Below are 17,358 nucleotides of genomic sequence, written 5' to 3'. Positions count from 1 at the left end.
CATTGAATATGATTTTATTGTTATTTATTTTTTAATTCAATATTTAAAGCTAAATCCAGGCAATGAATCGATATAAAGTTTAAATTGTGTAAGAAAAAAAGAATTATTGTATACATTCCAACAGAGACGTATAATACGATTGATCTGGTTTTAACAATATTGTATACCCTATAATATCGAATGTAGGACAGAAAGTCACAGGACAAAAAGTCACAGACAAAAAGTCACGGACAAAAAGTCACAGGACAAAAAGTCACAATTCATTTTTTCTGATTATTTTCTTTGAATAAAAAACGCTTATTTCTACAAAAATTTTTTTTGCATTTTTCTTAAACAATTGTGTATAAACCAACTTTTTAAACAAAATATATCAAAAAAATATCAAAGATTATCAAATAATTGTTAAAAAAACAAAATGTCAAAGTGACTTGGCACTTAAATGGCTTCATGGTGCCAAGAAAAACATCTTTTGCATGATTAAAATTAAACAAATCTTCATTTTTCAAGTATAATGACACATTTCCTAAACTTTAATATGAATATATGTATTTAAAAGTAAATATTTCAAGATATATTCTTATATATTAAAACAATTGTTAATAAATTATTTGTGACTTTTTGTCCTACCAAATTTGTGACTTTATGTCCTGTGACTTTCTGTCCGTTTACCATAATATCTATCGACAGAGTTATCGGTCCTGAATAGGACTGATATAGTTGGGTATGTAATTTATAATTAATTTTAGCAAGCTCTTAGATTAAGAATTAGCCATGTCTTTCGTTTTTTGTAGAAAAAACAGCAAACATTATCTTTCCCAATACCCATGATAGAGTCATTAAACAACTTTATGTTCTATATTTGCATCTTGCATATTAAGGACCAAGCCTATTATTTCAACACCGTTTGAATTTTCATTTTATTCTGTACTTATCGTACTAGCATTGCATACCAATGCATTTGCTTCATTTTATTAGGACAACAAAACATTGCTTAGAAAGAAATACATTTGATTTAGGTAGTCCAACTGAAGAGAGCATTTCTCCACATTTCTGCTGTGTTTTATAAAATAGATTTCTAAAGCGGCAATTACATGTAGAACAGTGGTTGCCAAATCATATATATTTATGAATTTGAAAAATCGGCACCAGCATATGGAGTATATGTGTCTCAATTGATACGTGACTCTAAATCTAGCTCAAAGTACGTTGATTTTTGTTGAACGAGAAATACTGCTTTTTCAAAAGTTGCTAAGACAGGGCTATAAATCAATCAAATTAAGGTCATCACTCAAGCAATTTTATGGTCGCCATCATGAGCTGATAGGCCATTATGACAAAAGTGTGTCAGCAATCATATATATCTCTGTGATATTCTTCCTCAGTCGTAACAACCTTCTATCATTACCGAGCTGAACAAAGAAATAACATGACGGGTGTCGTATACGGTGCAGGTAATGCTTACCCTTCAGGAGCATTTGATTTCACTCCTGGAATTTAGTGAAGTTCGTGTTGTTTCCTACTTATTATTTGTAACTGTTGATGTAAATGTCTTTTGGTTTTATGAGTCTCTGGTTACTCCTTGGTTTTGATTGTTATTGTCTTATATAAAATACTTTATGGATGTATTTACATGATATAAGCTTAGTATTATACTGCATATATGAACAACACGTGACAAGAAGGTTTCATATGAAATAAAATTTAAAAAATAAAATCCTCCCACCCGCCCCATCTTTTTCAAAAATTTGGATGAAAATCTACTAATTAATTTTAGTTGGCCTTAAGGTAAAACACATAAGCTTATGAATGGTAATTATGGAAGAAGTTGTTAGCCTCGGAATGGGCTTTTAAACCTATTTTTGGCTTTTTAGTCTTAAAATGGTCTTGGATAATAAAATTGAGAATGGAGATGTGAAATGTGTCAAAGAGACAACAACTCGACCATAGAACAGGCAACAGATAACTTTATATGGTCTTCAAGTGTGTGTTAACCTCTTTTTGAACTTTTTGGTCTCTTTATGGTCTGGATTGCCTCTATATGGGCTTGTTAACATCTATATGTGGATTTGTTATTAGAAAGCAGAATGTTGACTGTTTAAACAAACAATTTTATGTTTAGTATTTTTAAGTAAAATTTTTTCTGTTTTTTTTCAGTCTGTCTCGTTACAAATTGAAGTTTAGTCCAGATAAAGTGGACACAATGATTGTACAAGCCATTTGTAAGTAAAAAGATAGGATGAACAACACAATCATAAAATAAATATATACCTATTGTTGTTTGGAAATACCTTTTCATGGATTTAGAGTATTTGTAATGCACCTTGTTTGGTAATTGAATGCTATTATATTTTATTCTCCCTTTCTTACTTAGATATGGCAAATGTCTGTTATATAAGGGACGACACCAAAAGATCAATGTAAGATAAAAAACTTAATTCAAATAGTTTGGGGGTGGGGGGGGGGGGGTTGAACTGCTGCAAGATTTGGTAATCCGACATTGATTTTTACATATATCCATATGGGTCAATCAATTTTTTCCAAACTAAGTTAATAGGGTAGGAGGGTCAGTGAAAAAACTATTTGAATCAAGTTTTTTATCCTTCATTGAACTTTAGATGTCGTCCCTTACATGTCTGTGTGTTTAAAAAAAAAAAGGAAGGTGTTGTATTATTGCATAGAGACAACTGTCCATCAAATGGCCTTATTATGGCCTGGAAGTATTCTGGCCTTAATATGGCCTGTAACTATGAACTAAAACCCATACTATTTTAATAGAAAAATATGAAATGATATAACTCCTGATTCATGATAAAAATTATGGTTGTGATAAACCACCAAATGCCATTATACAATTTTTCTGTAAGAAGAGGTTCAATTTTGTTAAATTCTTTAAGTGTCTGGTTCGAACCCATTATTTAAATGTCTGGAATGAATATACAGAATAAATGATGATTAAAGTCAGAATCGTTCTGCATTATAATGAAGACAACAATTGCACCTGATATTCTGTATATTGAAACTAAGTATTCATATAATTTTGGGGTGTTATCATATGTATGAGCTCTGTATTGCAGTGCCATTGTTTTAAGTGTATCTGTTAACATTTCAGCATTACTGGACGACCTTGACAAAGAGTTGAATAACTATGTAATGAGATGTCGGGAATGGTATGGATGGCATTTCCCAGAACTGTCAAAAATTGTAACAGACAATCTGGCATATGCTAAAATTGTCAAGAAAATGGGTGAGTTGTGGTTGATATTATCTAGCATATGCTAAAATTGTCAAGAAAATAGGTGACTTCTGATTTAACTATTTACTTATGTATGCAGTAAATGAGATATTAATTATGGTATAAAATTCCTATAATCTAATCCTATGTAATCATGTTGAGGGTTTTAAGTCCATAAGACAATGACCCACCTTAAAAGTTTGTATAATTTTTGTTTCCATTTTGAAAATGATTTACCAGGCAAGTTCTTGAGTATCGCTAGATAAATCCAACGAAAAGTTGATAAGTAAATCTTCACCGAGTTGACAGCCCTAATATATACAGAATGAGACCAAATCAACAACAAATATTCGAATTATAAAAAAAAGATTCACCCATCTAGGTCATTCAGGAGTCCTTCCTTTGATATTAAGTTTTCCAATATAGTATAGAATATGCAGAAAATTATATTTCGGAACAAAATAAGTTTTGTCGATTTAAGTGACAGACAATTGACTGTGAAATTTCTGTACATACAGAGTTGGTACCTGACAAAAATTGACTACCACAAAATAGCATAACAGTGTTAAAAGCAGCTTTAATCGCCAATCAACCAATCAAATTCGTTAATTTAACAGGGTACAGAACAAATGCTGCTACCACAGACTTCTCCGAGACACTTCCTGAAGAACTGGAACAAGAACTCAAACAAGCCGCTGAAATCTCCATGGGAACAGAAATCTCAGAAGAAGATATTATTAATGTCACATATTTATGTGAACAGGTAAAGTTTTATGTGTTCCTCACAACTAAGGACTTAATATGAAAGTATGGGACTTGAATCAAGATTAAGAATAATTGAAATGAGGTTATTGATAGTGCGAATAATGTGAGTGGTTGACTATCATAATTTTAAGAACTCTGAAACTGATATCTGATACATGTTTCTGTGTGTATATTTTTTTGATATTGCAATAATTGCTTTTGCATTTTAGAACTGATAAATACACAAAATTAACAGTAATCAATAGTTATCTCCCCTAGTGCAAAGTATACATTTGCTGAAATGGTTGTAGCTGTCTATGATGGAAAACCTTGGCGACTGATAACAGTGATGTCATTCTACCTATTTCGTCACTACCTCTGAGATAGCTATAGCCATAAGGGGTAGAAATCATAACTTGTTGACTATAGATCAAGTAGGCTCACATTTATAACCATAGGGGTAGGGATGTGGCTTCCAAAATTGTTGTTTTTCTGGACATGACCAGTAAAAAAAAAATTATGTACCCAAGCATGCCTCAAATGACAAACCAAAAACATAAACAAACAAATCACTGATTTTAACCTATTTCAAATATTAGCTCCATGTGCTTTTTTTTTTTAATTGTTACAAAAATGATAAAGGGTTGTTGGGTTGTTTATAAATTCTTAATAGATTTAGAGAGAAAAAATTAAAAAGAGATCTACATACATAAAATTTCAATATTCCATCTATAAATTTACCCTGATGGGTTTGCTAGTTGAAGCGACATAAGGAAATGATTAGATATTTAGATAGATTAGTTCAAAATGAATAGATATTTAAATCAAATAGCGGTAAGTTCTAAACATTAAAGGAAGCTACATATAAAACAGTCTGGCTATCAATGATGGAAATCTTTGGCGACTGACTACAGTGATGTCAAACCATTCTATTTCGTCACTACCTCTGAGATAGCTATAAAAGATATAAGTAGTTTTTGGAAAATGACGCAGTCATTGTTCCATTACTGGCGACCTGAACTTCATTACATTTCTCTGCCTACCGCGCGCTTGGTTTCGTATTTACTATTTTCTATACAAACTGGAATCTGCTTGTGTTATCATTAATTATGCATGAGAGGTCATTGTGTAGTAATCAGCCAGGAACCAGTTTACAAACTAACTGGTTTCTGCTTGTAGTCCACTACACTCGGACAAAGTGTTGTAGTTTGACGGGAACCAGTTTAGAATTTGTAAACTACAAAACGTAATCGGTTATTGTTCATTCCGTTTTGGTGTTTCATACCGACTTTTATGGTTTGAATAAGCTTAAGACCCTTCAAACATTAATGTGATAGGTATATTAAAGACTGTTTTACAAAAGGATGGAACTGTTTTGCTTTCAAAGTCGTACTATAGTGATGTCTGTTATGTACGGATTTCAACTCTCACCGGTTAATTTCTTTTTTTACACGTGCTTTTGAAACTTCCTGTTTAAACATCGGAAGTTTTAAAATTGTTTTTTGAGTGAATTTAACTTATTTTAACAATCATGAAGCGTTCCAGAATCATTTTCAAGCAGTTTCTTCTTCTCTTTGATGATGGAAAATAGGTTTTTCTCAAGAAAATACCGCAAACAATCGCAGAGGAATTGAAACGTACAAGTCAAGTCGGCACCTGGTTAAATTGGCATCTAGTCAAATCGGCATCCAATAATATTTGTTATAATATTTTCTATTCAATTAATTAATAACTGTTACCAAGTACATACTGAATATGTTGTTGTGTATTTAGGTAAACAACGAAACCAAAGTGAAATTATGTTGTTGTGTAAAAAGGTAAACAACGAAGCCCTTACCCAAGCTGTTGTTTTAACAATTAGACAATTATTAAAAAAAATGGAAAACTATGAGTCCCTTTCAATAAATCAAACTTTCATGCCAAATAATATGCAAATTTAAGGTGTTTTTTTTTCTCAGTAAAGTTTAAAAAGCATTAAACAAACAATCCTGTAAAATGCTCAACTGGTTTAAATAATGCATAAAAATATCCAATATCTCATGTATTAGTCCAAATAATTATGAAGTCTGGCAAGGCTATTTTATTTTTTTTCTGTGACGTCTTCCTACGAAGTTCTTAGGAAGGCGTCCCAGAAAAAAATTAACATAGCCTTGCGGTCATAGAAAGATGTCCCAGAATAAAATTTAAAAAGCCTTGCCAGACGTAATAATTATTTTGACTACTCATATATATATCATTAAAAATACACCAAAAATGTCATTTAGTTGAGAAAAATAAATATATACAAAATGTACAATGAACACCCAAAAATGTGAAAGTTAGTATTTAACTCTTTTTGCTTAAATACTAAAAAAAATTCTGGCAACCCCTTACTTATTTTTACTCTTTTTGCTTAAAATACTGTTAAAATGTATATTTAACATGGGTGACGAATTGACTATATCAGGTGTCGATTTAACCAGGTGCCAATTTAACCATGTGCCGGTTTGACTAGAATTCTTTGACAAATAATTGAAATTACCTGAGTTTCATTAGACCTTTGATAACAGTAACAAAAAGATTATTTACTTAATATTTTGTGGTATCAGGTCTGTTCGCGCCCAATACACTTTCGCACCTTGCAGGTTCGCACCCAAGGTGCGTTCGCACTCTACTCATTCGCGCTCAATTTTAATTCAAATTCAAGTTGAATAATTGGAAAATCATGATTGTTGTTTTAAATTGCTTTGGTGTAAATACTGAATGTATTTATAACTTGGTATGAGTAAAACATTGAAGATTTTAAAGGAAAAACACAAAAGATAATTGTTTTTAACAGCTTGGTCCCTTTGATCTGAAACAACGAAACAATAAAATATAGGAACCAAAATATAGCAATCCACTATTATAACCAAAACATGATAAATCTATTCAACACACAGAAAAAAACATAGTCAGAATCTCACTTCATTTTGAAAGAAGTCAATGAAACAAAGTTATAGCAATACACTATAACCAAAACATGATTAAGAGTTATTCAACACAAAATAAAACGTTGACAAAATACCACTTTAATTAGAAAGGATTATTATTATTTTTAACAATACGCTATCCAAAACATGATTAAGATTTATTCAACACAAATAAAAATGCTGTCTCACTTTATTTTGAGACAATGACAACAATTATACTTATAAGAAAACACTTGCTTACAGAGTTATTAAACACAAAACCAATTAAGATTGGGTGCGAACATTTAGGGTGTGAAAGTGAAAGGGGCGAACATGAGTGGGCGCGAACGGACCCAGATTCAGACTATGTACCAGTGAGAAATATACAAGCCTTTCTACAGTATTTATTTGTACAATTCAGGTAGTCTTGACCTATTCATTTGTCTTAAAAAAACAGCCAGTTGTCACCTTCACTTCACACACACACATATATACGAATATCAATTATATGCTTACGAGACATGTTGCATTGTTAAACTAATTACGGTATGTGAAAATCAAGACTTGCATAAAAACTATCCCAATATTAGAGACAGTGGCGTCATTTTTCTTCAGAGCTTTCAGCTCTTTGATTATAAGGTATCAACGTTTTATGTTTTCTTGACTGGACACTATGTTAACTATTGACATGACCCACGGAAATAGTATAAATTAAAATGGTTTCTGTTCTCTAAATTTATATATCCTCACCCTTCAAAAACATTAAAGGAAGCTACATATTAAACAGTCTGGCTATCAATGATGGAAATCTTTGGCGACTGACTACAGTGATGTCAGACCATCCTATTTCGTCACTACCTCTGAGATAGCTAATAAAGATAAAAAAACATAATGTATGTTATTGCTAAAAAGTATCTGCATCTTCATCATGAAATCCTGACTGGACACCATCTAACCATTGCCATGATCCTTCGAATCAGTCCATGAGCATTTTACCCTGTTAGAGCTGTAAATATACATGTAAAAACCCCAGTAAAATTTATACTCAAAACTTGTTGCCACAAAACACAGATTAGGTTAGAATTTGAATTGCATCAAATTCAAGGTTCTCGAGTTATGTCCCTATTTAAATGAAAAAATTGCTGAATATATTGTATGTTTACAATTGTTGGGCATCTGTGTCCAATGGACAAATTTTTCTTTCATTTGACTTGTGTCTAATGACCTTTTAGATTTACACAAACTTGTGCTTATTAGTGTGGAAATTGAGGATATTTGTAAAAATCAAGTTACTTCCAAAACTTTATGTAAATGTTTTAACATGAAATCTTTTTTGAGTGTTCTGATTTTTGTTTTGATTTGTTACAGGTTATAGAAATCACAGATTATAGAGGCCAGTTGTATGATTATATCAAGAACAGAATGTTAGCAGTTGCTCCTAACCTTACTATACTGGTTGGAGAACTTGTAGGGGCCCGTTTGATTGCTCATGCAGGTAAAGTCCAAAAAGAGGCACTAGTATTGATATGTTTCTTAGTTCATGGAATATAGAATCTCTTAATTGTTTGATATAATCAGTAGAATAGTGGCTTGTCAAAATCAGATTATTAAAACAATTATGGAGTAGGATATTTAATGTCAGCATGAAATGTTATGTAGAAAAGAGATCCACTATTAACATACTACAGGAATTTTTCTTCGATAATAATGAAATATTCTCATAAGAGAGTTTCTAGAAAATAACATAATGTTATCATATATTTCACACAAGTCCTTGACACCATTGCTTTGCCTAGTCATGATGCGTAGTTAGTAGCTCTAATTTAAACTGAGCTACCGCTGGTCTTCTTGCAGGCTCATTGCTGAATCTGGCAAAGCATCCTTCATCCACAGTCCAGATTTTAGGGGCAGAAAAAGCCTTGTTTAGGGCCCTGAAAACAAAACATGACACGCCTAAATATGGTCTGATTTATCATGCATCAATGGTTGGACAGAGTACACCCAAGATTAAAGGAAAGGTATGTATTCATGGTTGTACAGTAAACAAATTTTAATGATGTTTACAGGAATAAGAAAAATATGTATGATTTGTTTTGAGTTACTTCAATCTAAAATGATTTTATAGACTTCTTAAGGGCAATATTTATGCTTTATAGCTGTATAAATTGGCTACTTTGGATTTATTTTAACTCTTGGGATACCAATTTTGGGGGTTGAAGATGAACCTCAAATTGAAATTTTGCAAGAAGTACAGATTTTCTGTAGACTTGTATGCAGATTTTGGCCAAAAAGCAAACTTGAATATCCATTTTTTAGCAACTTGCGTTTTATTTAAAGTTTTGTTAACTTATTTGGATTTGTTGCTTCAAAGAAATTAAACTACTCTGAGTTAATTTTTTTTAAAATCAGAATGGTGAGTTTTGAAATTTAATTTTCCAGGTATCCAGAATGTTGGCAGCTAAATGTGCTCTAGCAATCCGAGTAGATGCTCTTGGTGAGGAAACTAACACAGAAATGGGTTTGGAAGCCCGAGCTAAATTAGAACAAAGAATGAAAAGACTGGAGGATAAGGTATGTTTGATCGACAAATACTGCTTATAATTTTGATGCCTCATTTATGGGCATTATGTTTTCTGGTCTGAGCGTTCGTCCGTTGGTCTGTTCTGCTCCAGGTTAAAGTTTTTGGTCGAAGTAGTTTTTGATGAAGTTGAAGTCCAATCAACTTAAAACTTAGTACATGTTCACTATGATATCTTCATTCTTAATTCAAATTAGAGATTTCACCCCAGTTTCACAGTCCACTGAACTTAGAAAGTGATATAGCGGATGGGGCATCCAAGTACTATGGACACATTCTTGTTAAGTTAAAATTGTCAATCTGGTGATTAAAATGTGTTACATTCTGGTTCAAGATCCTTGCTATGGAACATTTAGAATTATATATTAGAGAGAGTACCAAATAATCAACAGCTTTCATTGTGCAAGAATTAACGGAGAAGATATTTTAAACACCCTGAACTGTCATTTCTTTTCTATTTGTGTGTTTGATTGTGGTTTTGTTTCGCAATAAAAATTCTAAACAAAGATATTTTATACACCAAAAATCAACTGAAACATATAACATGTGATCAAGTTTTTTTTGTAGTATGCATGTCTTCCGTTATTATGTTAATGAATGATAACAACAAAAACACTGCATCCCACCTAAAATCTTAAATTTTCAATAGACATTTAAGATTCAGCCAAGTACTCAAGTACTGGCGAGTATCATGACAGAGTATCCAAGTATTAAATTTCAGATCTTTTAACAACCCTTATTTAAAGTTATAATACAAAGCTCAAATTAGCTTTTGAACCTTTAATCCTAGTATACTTTAGAGTACATAAGATTGTGGTTTTTTTCCATTTTAGGCCAGAGGTATAAGTGGTTCAGGGAAAGCACAGGCAAAATGGGAGAAATATGAAAACAAAAGGTTTGTATTTAAATGCTGGATACAAGTGAAAAACCAAAATCTGATTTTGATACTTATTGAAATAAAGTTTTATATGCATACACAAAAATTAGAGTTAACTTCTTGCCATGTAGATATGTCATTTTAACCTGCCCTTAGTGAGCCAGATATATATATGTAGATAGATGAATTCACGAGCTCAAATAAGTTTTCTTATTTCTAAGTGGTTTAATTCTTGTATAAATGAAAAATGTGGCTTCAGTGGCTGAATGGTTAGAAGTTTATCTACAGTTACTGTTAGTGCTTTCCGACTCCAATCTTAATTGACTGGGTTTCGCTAGTTTTTCTGTTGAAAGTCTTGTTCTCTCTGAGCCGTTTCGCTTTTCCAGCATTAATGCGACCATGATAAAGCAACACATGCAGAAAGTGGTGCTCAACTCCAACAATCAATTATATGATGAAAGGAAACACAACGCTTGTCAAATGCAAACGATTAGCCATTGGGACTTTCGAGACATTTTCCATTCTCATTGACAACTCACACTATTGATTGGTGAAAATGACAAAATTCACTTTATCTGTATTGTATTATATTTGTATTGGCCAATATATGGTAATGAGTTTCTTAAGATGTCATTTTATTTTCAGTGAGGTAAAAACATACAATGTTGGAGCAGATTCCACATTACCCAGAGTTCCAAAGAAAAGGAAGTTTGATGATGATTCAGATGAAGATGTTAAACCAAAAATTCCCAAAACAGAAGTAATAGGTAAGATTATTGCTATTTTATGAAAATTTCCTTTAATCTTACAGACTGATAATTTCCTTTCTCAGCGAAGTCCAGTGATATGAAAATTATTGCTAGAAACTAAGGGTGAATGTGCCGTTGGTAATGAAATTGACATAAAATTGATCAACGTCGTCATAGGTGAAATAGCGATAAATAAATTATCATTGGTCATCTCAACTCGATTGACATGAAATTGACCAACGTCGTCATAGGTGAAATAGCGATAAACAGATTATCATTGGTCATCTCAACTCAATTGCTTTTCTTGCTTTCGCCGTATCGGCTCAAATGAGAAAATCTGTCTCGTTGAGATGATCATCTATAATCTATAATCATCGTGTAGATTTGAGTTTATTTGGAAACTACAATTTGAATGAATTTAGAATAGTTACTGATGAATATAGAGTTTAAAATGGCATTTAGGGTGATGCAATTTTTCTCAAATTTCACATTCAGTAATTATTGAAATTTGTTTTTATTGTGAAAACTTCTTGGTAGTGCCTAAAGTCTGGGAACTAATCAAAACTACTTAATCAGCATCCTAAATCTTTGTATTCTCTTACAGCAAAAGATCGAAATAAAAGAAATTAAAATTTTCTAAAATCTGAGAAATTATTTACTTTAGATTTGAGTTTTTTTCCTTCAACATACAATGGAATCAATGCCAAAAACTTGGATCAGAAAAAATGTCTTAGAAATAACCCCCCCTCCCCAATAAAAAAACCAACAAAACTGCATTAATTTTATTGAAAGTATAACCGGCAATAAAATACAGATGCATCAATTTCACACCAGAAAATCTATCCCTACCATATATATGAATTTATTTTAGCCAAACCAAGCTAAGCAAGAGTTGTTTCTCTTTGTCAAACTTTTGGTTTGTGTTTGTGAGTTGAACTACAGGTACCTCAAATTATTTCTCTGGTCCCATTGACTTGGAGACTATGAGAGTACTGTATTTGGAGATTGCTTGCAGCTAAACTTTCCTTTGAGTGATACATTTTATTTCACACCATGTGACTTAGGACTATATTATTACCCAAGTCTTGTTACCCTGTTATGCATGTTGATATTGATGTGAATTTGATGAGTGTGATTTGATATAAGTGACCAATTTTTGACAGAACTGTAACTCTAGGAAATAAAGACTTTCCTTTTGTAATACCTGAATATGTTGAGCAATTTGTTTTACATTATTGTATAATGATGACTAAAAAGTAAAATCACAAAAATACTGAACTCCAAGGAAAATTCAAAAAGGAAAGTCAATTTATTGAATGTGCTTTTTTCGTTCTAGTTTATAGAATATCATACGTCACTCAAAATTTTATTTTTAAAAGAACATAGATTTGATTGTAATGTGAATGTTTTTATATCTTCACAGATGGTGATGTATCATCAGAGAAAAAGAAAAAGAAGAAGAAGAAAAAGCAAGAAAATGGAGATTTAGATGATACCATGGATACTACAGCTAATACATCACAGGAATTAGGTAATTACATTGAAAGCTATTGAAAAAAATAAGCAGTACTTTATTTTATAAGGTGTGGGCTTTGGTGTAGAGGATTTTATGTCTCTTTCCAATGTGTCAGAGTAAGATTATTACTTTGTCTAGATCATCTGACGGAGCTCTCCCAGAAAAAAAGCAATATAGAGGATTTGGAGGGCCCTTTTATCAGATGGTCATCACCCATGCAATATCTTTTCAATTACATACTACTTTGCATATATAACCATACAACTTGAACTTCTTGACCTGCAACCACCCATACAGAAATAATAGAAGTGCCTTACAATCCCGCCATTTATTTTTTTTGGAAATAGCCCATATATTTTTTCGTATATGCTGATTCTCATTAATACCACCAGGAGATGTCAACCAATTTACAACTAATAAAATATACGTTGGTTGTGATGACTGATATGATGTATATCACTGATAACCCCATAAAAAAAACCTCACTATATTTAGACTGTACTTTCTGTTTGTTTTTAATGAAACCATTAGTAACTATTTACAACATAATTTAATTATAAATTAATTGATAAGTCTTCCAAGAACATTTTAAAAATAATGATATTTACAGTAATAATACATGAGGATTCTCTTCATAATACAACAGAAATGGATATCTTATAATTCCATTTATTCAACTTTCAGATGCCAGTAGTAGTGCAAAGAAAAAGAAGAAAAAGAAAAAGATCAAAGAAGAACCTTCCTCAGACTAGTAGACCAGTGACTACATTTTTTAAGTCATGTGACTTCATTTGATCAGTCATGTGACATCATTTGATCAGTCATGTGACTACATTTGATCAGTCATTTTATCATGTGTTCATTTATGTAAAGAAGACAATTTCTCTGAAACCAGTGATCCTTTCTTATCATTAGACCTTGTACACTAAATTAGGAAATTCCATTCCAGTTTATTAGGAAACTCATAGCGCAAATACTTCTTTTTATTTTGGTTTTGAGGACAAAGGACTTTTTTTTAATGTACTGTGTATATAATTGATAAAGGGCATTATCTGAAGTTTCTTATCCCTTATATAGTCAGCACTAGAATGTTGACATGAATTATCACTAAAATAGTCATATCTGTTTACAGATTTTTTAATTCTTCAAAAAACTCCTTATATAATTTTTGGATCATGTTTTTTTATAATCATGATTCACCTAACAAACAAATAAACTAAGATATGATAGTTCAGCAATGAAAAGGGAAAAAGGTTGTTAAGTATGCATTTATTTGTTGAAAATCAGTCACTTGTTAAGTACTATAGAAAATTAAACTGTTTTATATATAATAGAATGTTGTGTTTTTTGTCTTTTAAATTGATAACTTTTTGTATTGTAAAAACACAGTGACACAAAGTCATAGAAATACTTGATTGATATACTCCATTCTGTTCTTTTTTGTATTATGGCAAGTATGAATGTAGTCTGCAATTTAGGTCTATTATATGGGGTTCTTCGATATGCTGAATCTAAACATGTACTTAGATTTTGAATATTGAACCATAATAGGTATTTAAATTTTTTAAGTTCTTGGACCACATACATTCTGTGTTAACTTTTTTATCCAAATTCAGAGCTGTATCAAGCTTGAATGTTGTGTCCATACTTGCCCCAACTGTTCAGGGTTCAACTTTGTTGTTGAATCAAGCTGCACCCTGAAGAGCATCTGGTTACAATGGACAGTGGCTGTGACATCCTCACCTTTATTTGTTTAAAGCTTTATATTTCAGAAGTTAGAAGACACAGGGGCCTCATACTTTGTTTAGATACCTTATGTTATGAAGAGGTTCCGTCTATCTTATGTTCATTGTCCTTGACCACTTATAATAAAGTAATTAGATAACTATATTTTGTATATGGGATCCTTGAAACATCTACATATTTGTAGGGTAGGGTCCACCTGATCTCAACCTTATTCAATGGATCAGTAATCAGTCTGTTTCCTAGATACTATAATCAATAGATCAACTATATATGGAGTGCAGGTAAGCTTGTATGTCTGACTGACCGGTTTTATCTGACGTAGACCTCAATTTCATGTTTCGGTGGACAATGTTGAGTTTTTGTTTATTGGTCTTTATCTCAAATACTTAAATCAATAGGACTACTATATTTGGTGTAAAGAACATTTGTAATGTGAATTTGTCTTTCTGGAATAGTTCATCTGAACCTGACCGAATTTTCATAGAACATTTATAGATTTAGATATATATATGATACTTAAAGTAAATCATTTTTATTACATGTACAGAACCATTAATTCAATGATTAGTTAAACAGGCAAGACATTTCAGCATGAACAGTCTGGTCTACCTTGTGGTTTATACTATTGTTTGTCTTTTTCTAGTTAACCATGGTTTCAGTTTTTTGTCGACTTGTGTGTTGTAATGCCCAAATGTATCTTTCACCTCTCCAAACAAAGTGAACAATATTAACAAAATTATTCCACTCCCCTTAAAAGCAAATGGTCAAACCCTTACAGACAGTATCAATTTGCTTGAGGTTGTATAACTTGTTCTTGTTTTCATGTTGGTCAATCAATCAATAATACCATTATTCATCCTATTAATTCAACAAAATAAAAAGTTGGGAAATAAAAGGAAGACGAAGTATCCAGTTTAATCATAAATAAGAAGATCTGGTATGAGTCCAATGAGACAACTTTTCATCAAAGTCTCAATGTGTAAGAAGTAAACCATGTTTGGACCTGACTACATTTAAAACCACATACTCAAAGAATGTACTGAACAACGAGCACCAATCTTGCAAATTATTATGCTTTATGCTAGCTCTACACAGGTAAACTATCAAAAGACTGGAGAGATGCAGATATATCAATAAGGAGATGAACATCTTGCAGAGAACTATATACCTGTATCTTACATTCAACATCTGTCGCAAGCAAAATTCTTGAACACATATTTAGGAACATCCTCAAACATCTGGAGAAAAACAAAATCCTAACCAACCTAGATCAGGATATTAATGCGAAACAACTAATCACTATCATCAATGACTTCCTACAAGAGCATGACCAGCTGGACATCAGATGGACGTAGCAATACTAAAAGTCTGCCAAAGCCTTTGATACACAAGTACCACACAACAAACAACACCAATACAGAATCAAAGGAAACACGCAGATATGGTTATCAAACTTCTTGACCTCCACAGAGAAACACTAGTTGACTCTGGGCAGTGTGGAGTACATCATAGCACCGTCTTGGGTTCAATCCTGTTCTTTTGTCACATGAATTACCTGCTAGTCCGCGGAACATCTTCAGTCAGACTCTAAGCAGACGGTTGCCTATTACACAGGACAAATAAGAACGATCAAGACCAACATGTACTGCAATCAGATTTGGACCAACTTAAAATATGGGCCAACAAATGGGTGATTCGATGCAACGCCAGGAAATGCTATGTGTTATGTTTAAAAAAAAAACACGCTAAATAAACACATTTCAAGAGGTACAAGTCAACCTTTACCTAGGACTCCCAATATCCAACGACCTGAAATAGAGCATGCACATTAACAACATTAGCAAAAAGCTAATGTCACTTGGGGCATTTTTGTAGGAATTGAGGGAATGTACGTACCGGAAGAATGTAGAAATGCAGCATACATAACAAATTATGCATCGTAAGATAAACAATCGAATATGGCGCAACCATCTGAAACCCATGTATGAAAGAGGATATTGACAAATTAAAACGATAAACAACAAAGGCCTTCATTCATTAATAGGAACTACAAGATACAACACATCGGGTAAAAAAATGTTCCCTTGATTTTGACAGTTATAGGAAAATAATTTTACCTTTCATTGCAGTAAAAAAATCTGGGTCATAAATGCGTCTTGAGTGTTTCAATGCACCACTATTTGGTGTTTATAAAATATTTTGGAAACTTGAGGTTACATGATTACTAAAGCTTGATAAAAGTTTACTCATTCAAAGTATTTCCTTATTTAAAACAAAGAACTATTCTACACAAATTTCTGAAAAGTAGAAATTTAACAAAGACTAATAGGGGAAATAGATGGTGGAATTAAACCCGATCAACCTCATCAAACGACAACCACTGAACCGCCGATTCATGACTTAGGACAGATACAAACAAATGCAGCAGGTTTCCATATTTACAATTGCTTTATGACGTTTATTGTTTACCAAGCAAATAATAATCAGTTCAAAGTTGTGTGGGTTCTATACATATTCAAATGTTTAGTGAAAGAAAATGTTCCAATTCAATTAAACATTGCCATTAAAGAGAGATGTTTAGCATGCCACAAAACCACGTTCAACCAATCATTTTTTCTTTAAAAAATGTCCTGTACCAAGTCAGGGATATGGCCATTGTTATATTGTAGTTCGTTTCTATGTGTTTTACATTTTAACGTTGTGTTTCCGTTGTGTCGTTTGTTTTCTATTATATTTGAATTTGAATTCACATTACTATAAGACGTGTCACGGTACTTTTCTATCACAAATTCATGTATTTGGGTTTGATGTTATATTTGTTATTCTCATCGGATTTTATCTAATGCTTAGTCCGTATCTGTGTGTGTTACATTTTAATGTTGTGTCGTTGTTCTCTTATATTTAATGCGTTTCCCTCAGTTTTAGTTTGTTACTCAATATTAACAAAAATACGTTATCACTCTCACGGGTCCATTCGATGTGCTCA

The 17,358-nt window shown here is 32.1% G+C and overlaps 1 protein-coding gene and 1 non-coding gene across 3 annotated transcripts in view; both read left to right on the top strand.

Annotated features, from left to right (window-relative positions):
* Positions 1–17,358, top strand: part of LOC143059089 (nucleolar protein 58-like) — a 68,499-nt gene that overhangs the window by 9,367 nt on the left and 41,774 nt on the right. Inside the window, exons 6-15 of one of the 2 annotated variants that reach the window (XM_076232577.1) lie at positions 2,155–2,219; positions 3,110–3,244; positions 3,850–3,995; positions 8,275–8,401; positions 8,761–8,924; positions 9,346–9,477; positions 10,318–10,379; positions 11,007–11,128; positions 12,534–12,641; positions 13,311–13,962. In XM_076232577.1, the coding sequence (XP_076088692.1) occupies positions 2,155–2,219; positions 3,110–3,244; positions 3,850–3,995; positions 8,275–8,401; positions 8,761–8,924; positions 9,346–9,477; positions 10,318–10,379; positions 11,007–11,128; positions 12,534–12,641; positions 13,311–13,378 (1,129 nt within the window). In that variant the 3' untranslated portion in view covers positions 13,379–13,962. Of the gene's footprint in view, positions 1–2,154; positions 2,220–3,109; positions 3,245–3,849; positions 3,996–8,274; positions 8,402–8,760; positions 8,925–9,345; positions 9,478–10,317; positions 10,380–11,006; positions 11,129–12,533; positions 12,642–13,310; positions 13,963–17,358 lie in introns of those variants that run through there. The other variant, XM_076232578.1, reaches the window with a different exon arrangement.
* Positions 4,281–4,370, top strand: LOC143059870 (small nucleolar RNA SNORD70). Its single transcript, XR_012973648.1, has one exon. It is a non-coding gene; the product is annotated as a small nucleolar RNA SNORD70 (small nucleolar RNA).

This window comes from Mytilus galloprovincialis, chromosome 14, assembly GCF_965363235.1.
Source record: "Mytilus galloprovincialis chromosome 14, xbMytGall1.hap1.1, whole genome shotgun sequence".
Lineage (NCBI taxonomy): Eukaryota > Metazoa > Mollusca > Bivalvia > Mytilida > Mytilidae > Mytilus > Mytilus galloprovincialis.
This window is presented reverse-complemented; position numbering and strand designations above follow the sequence as displayed.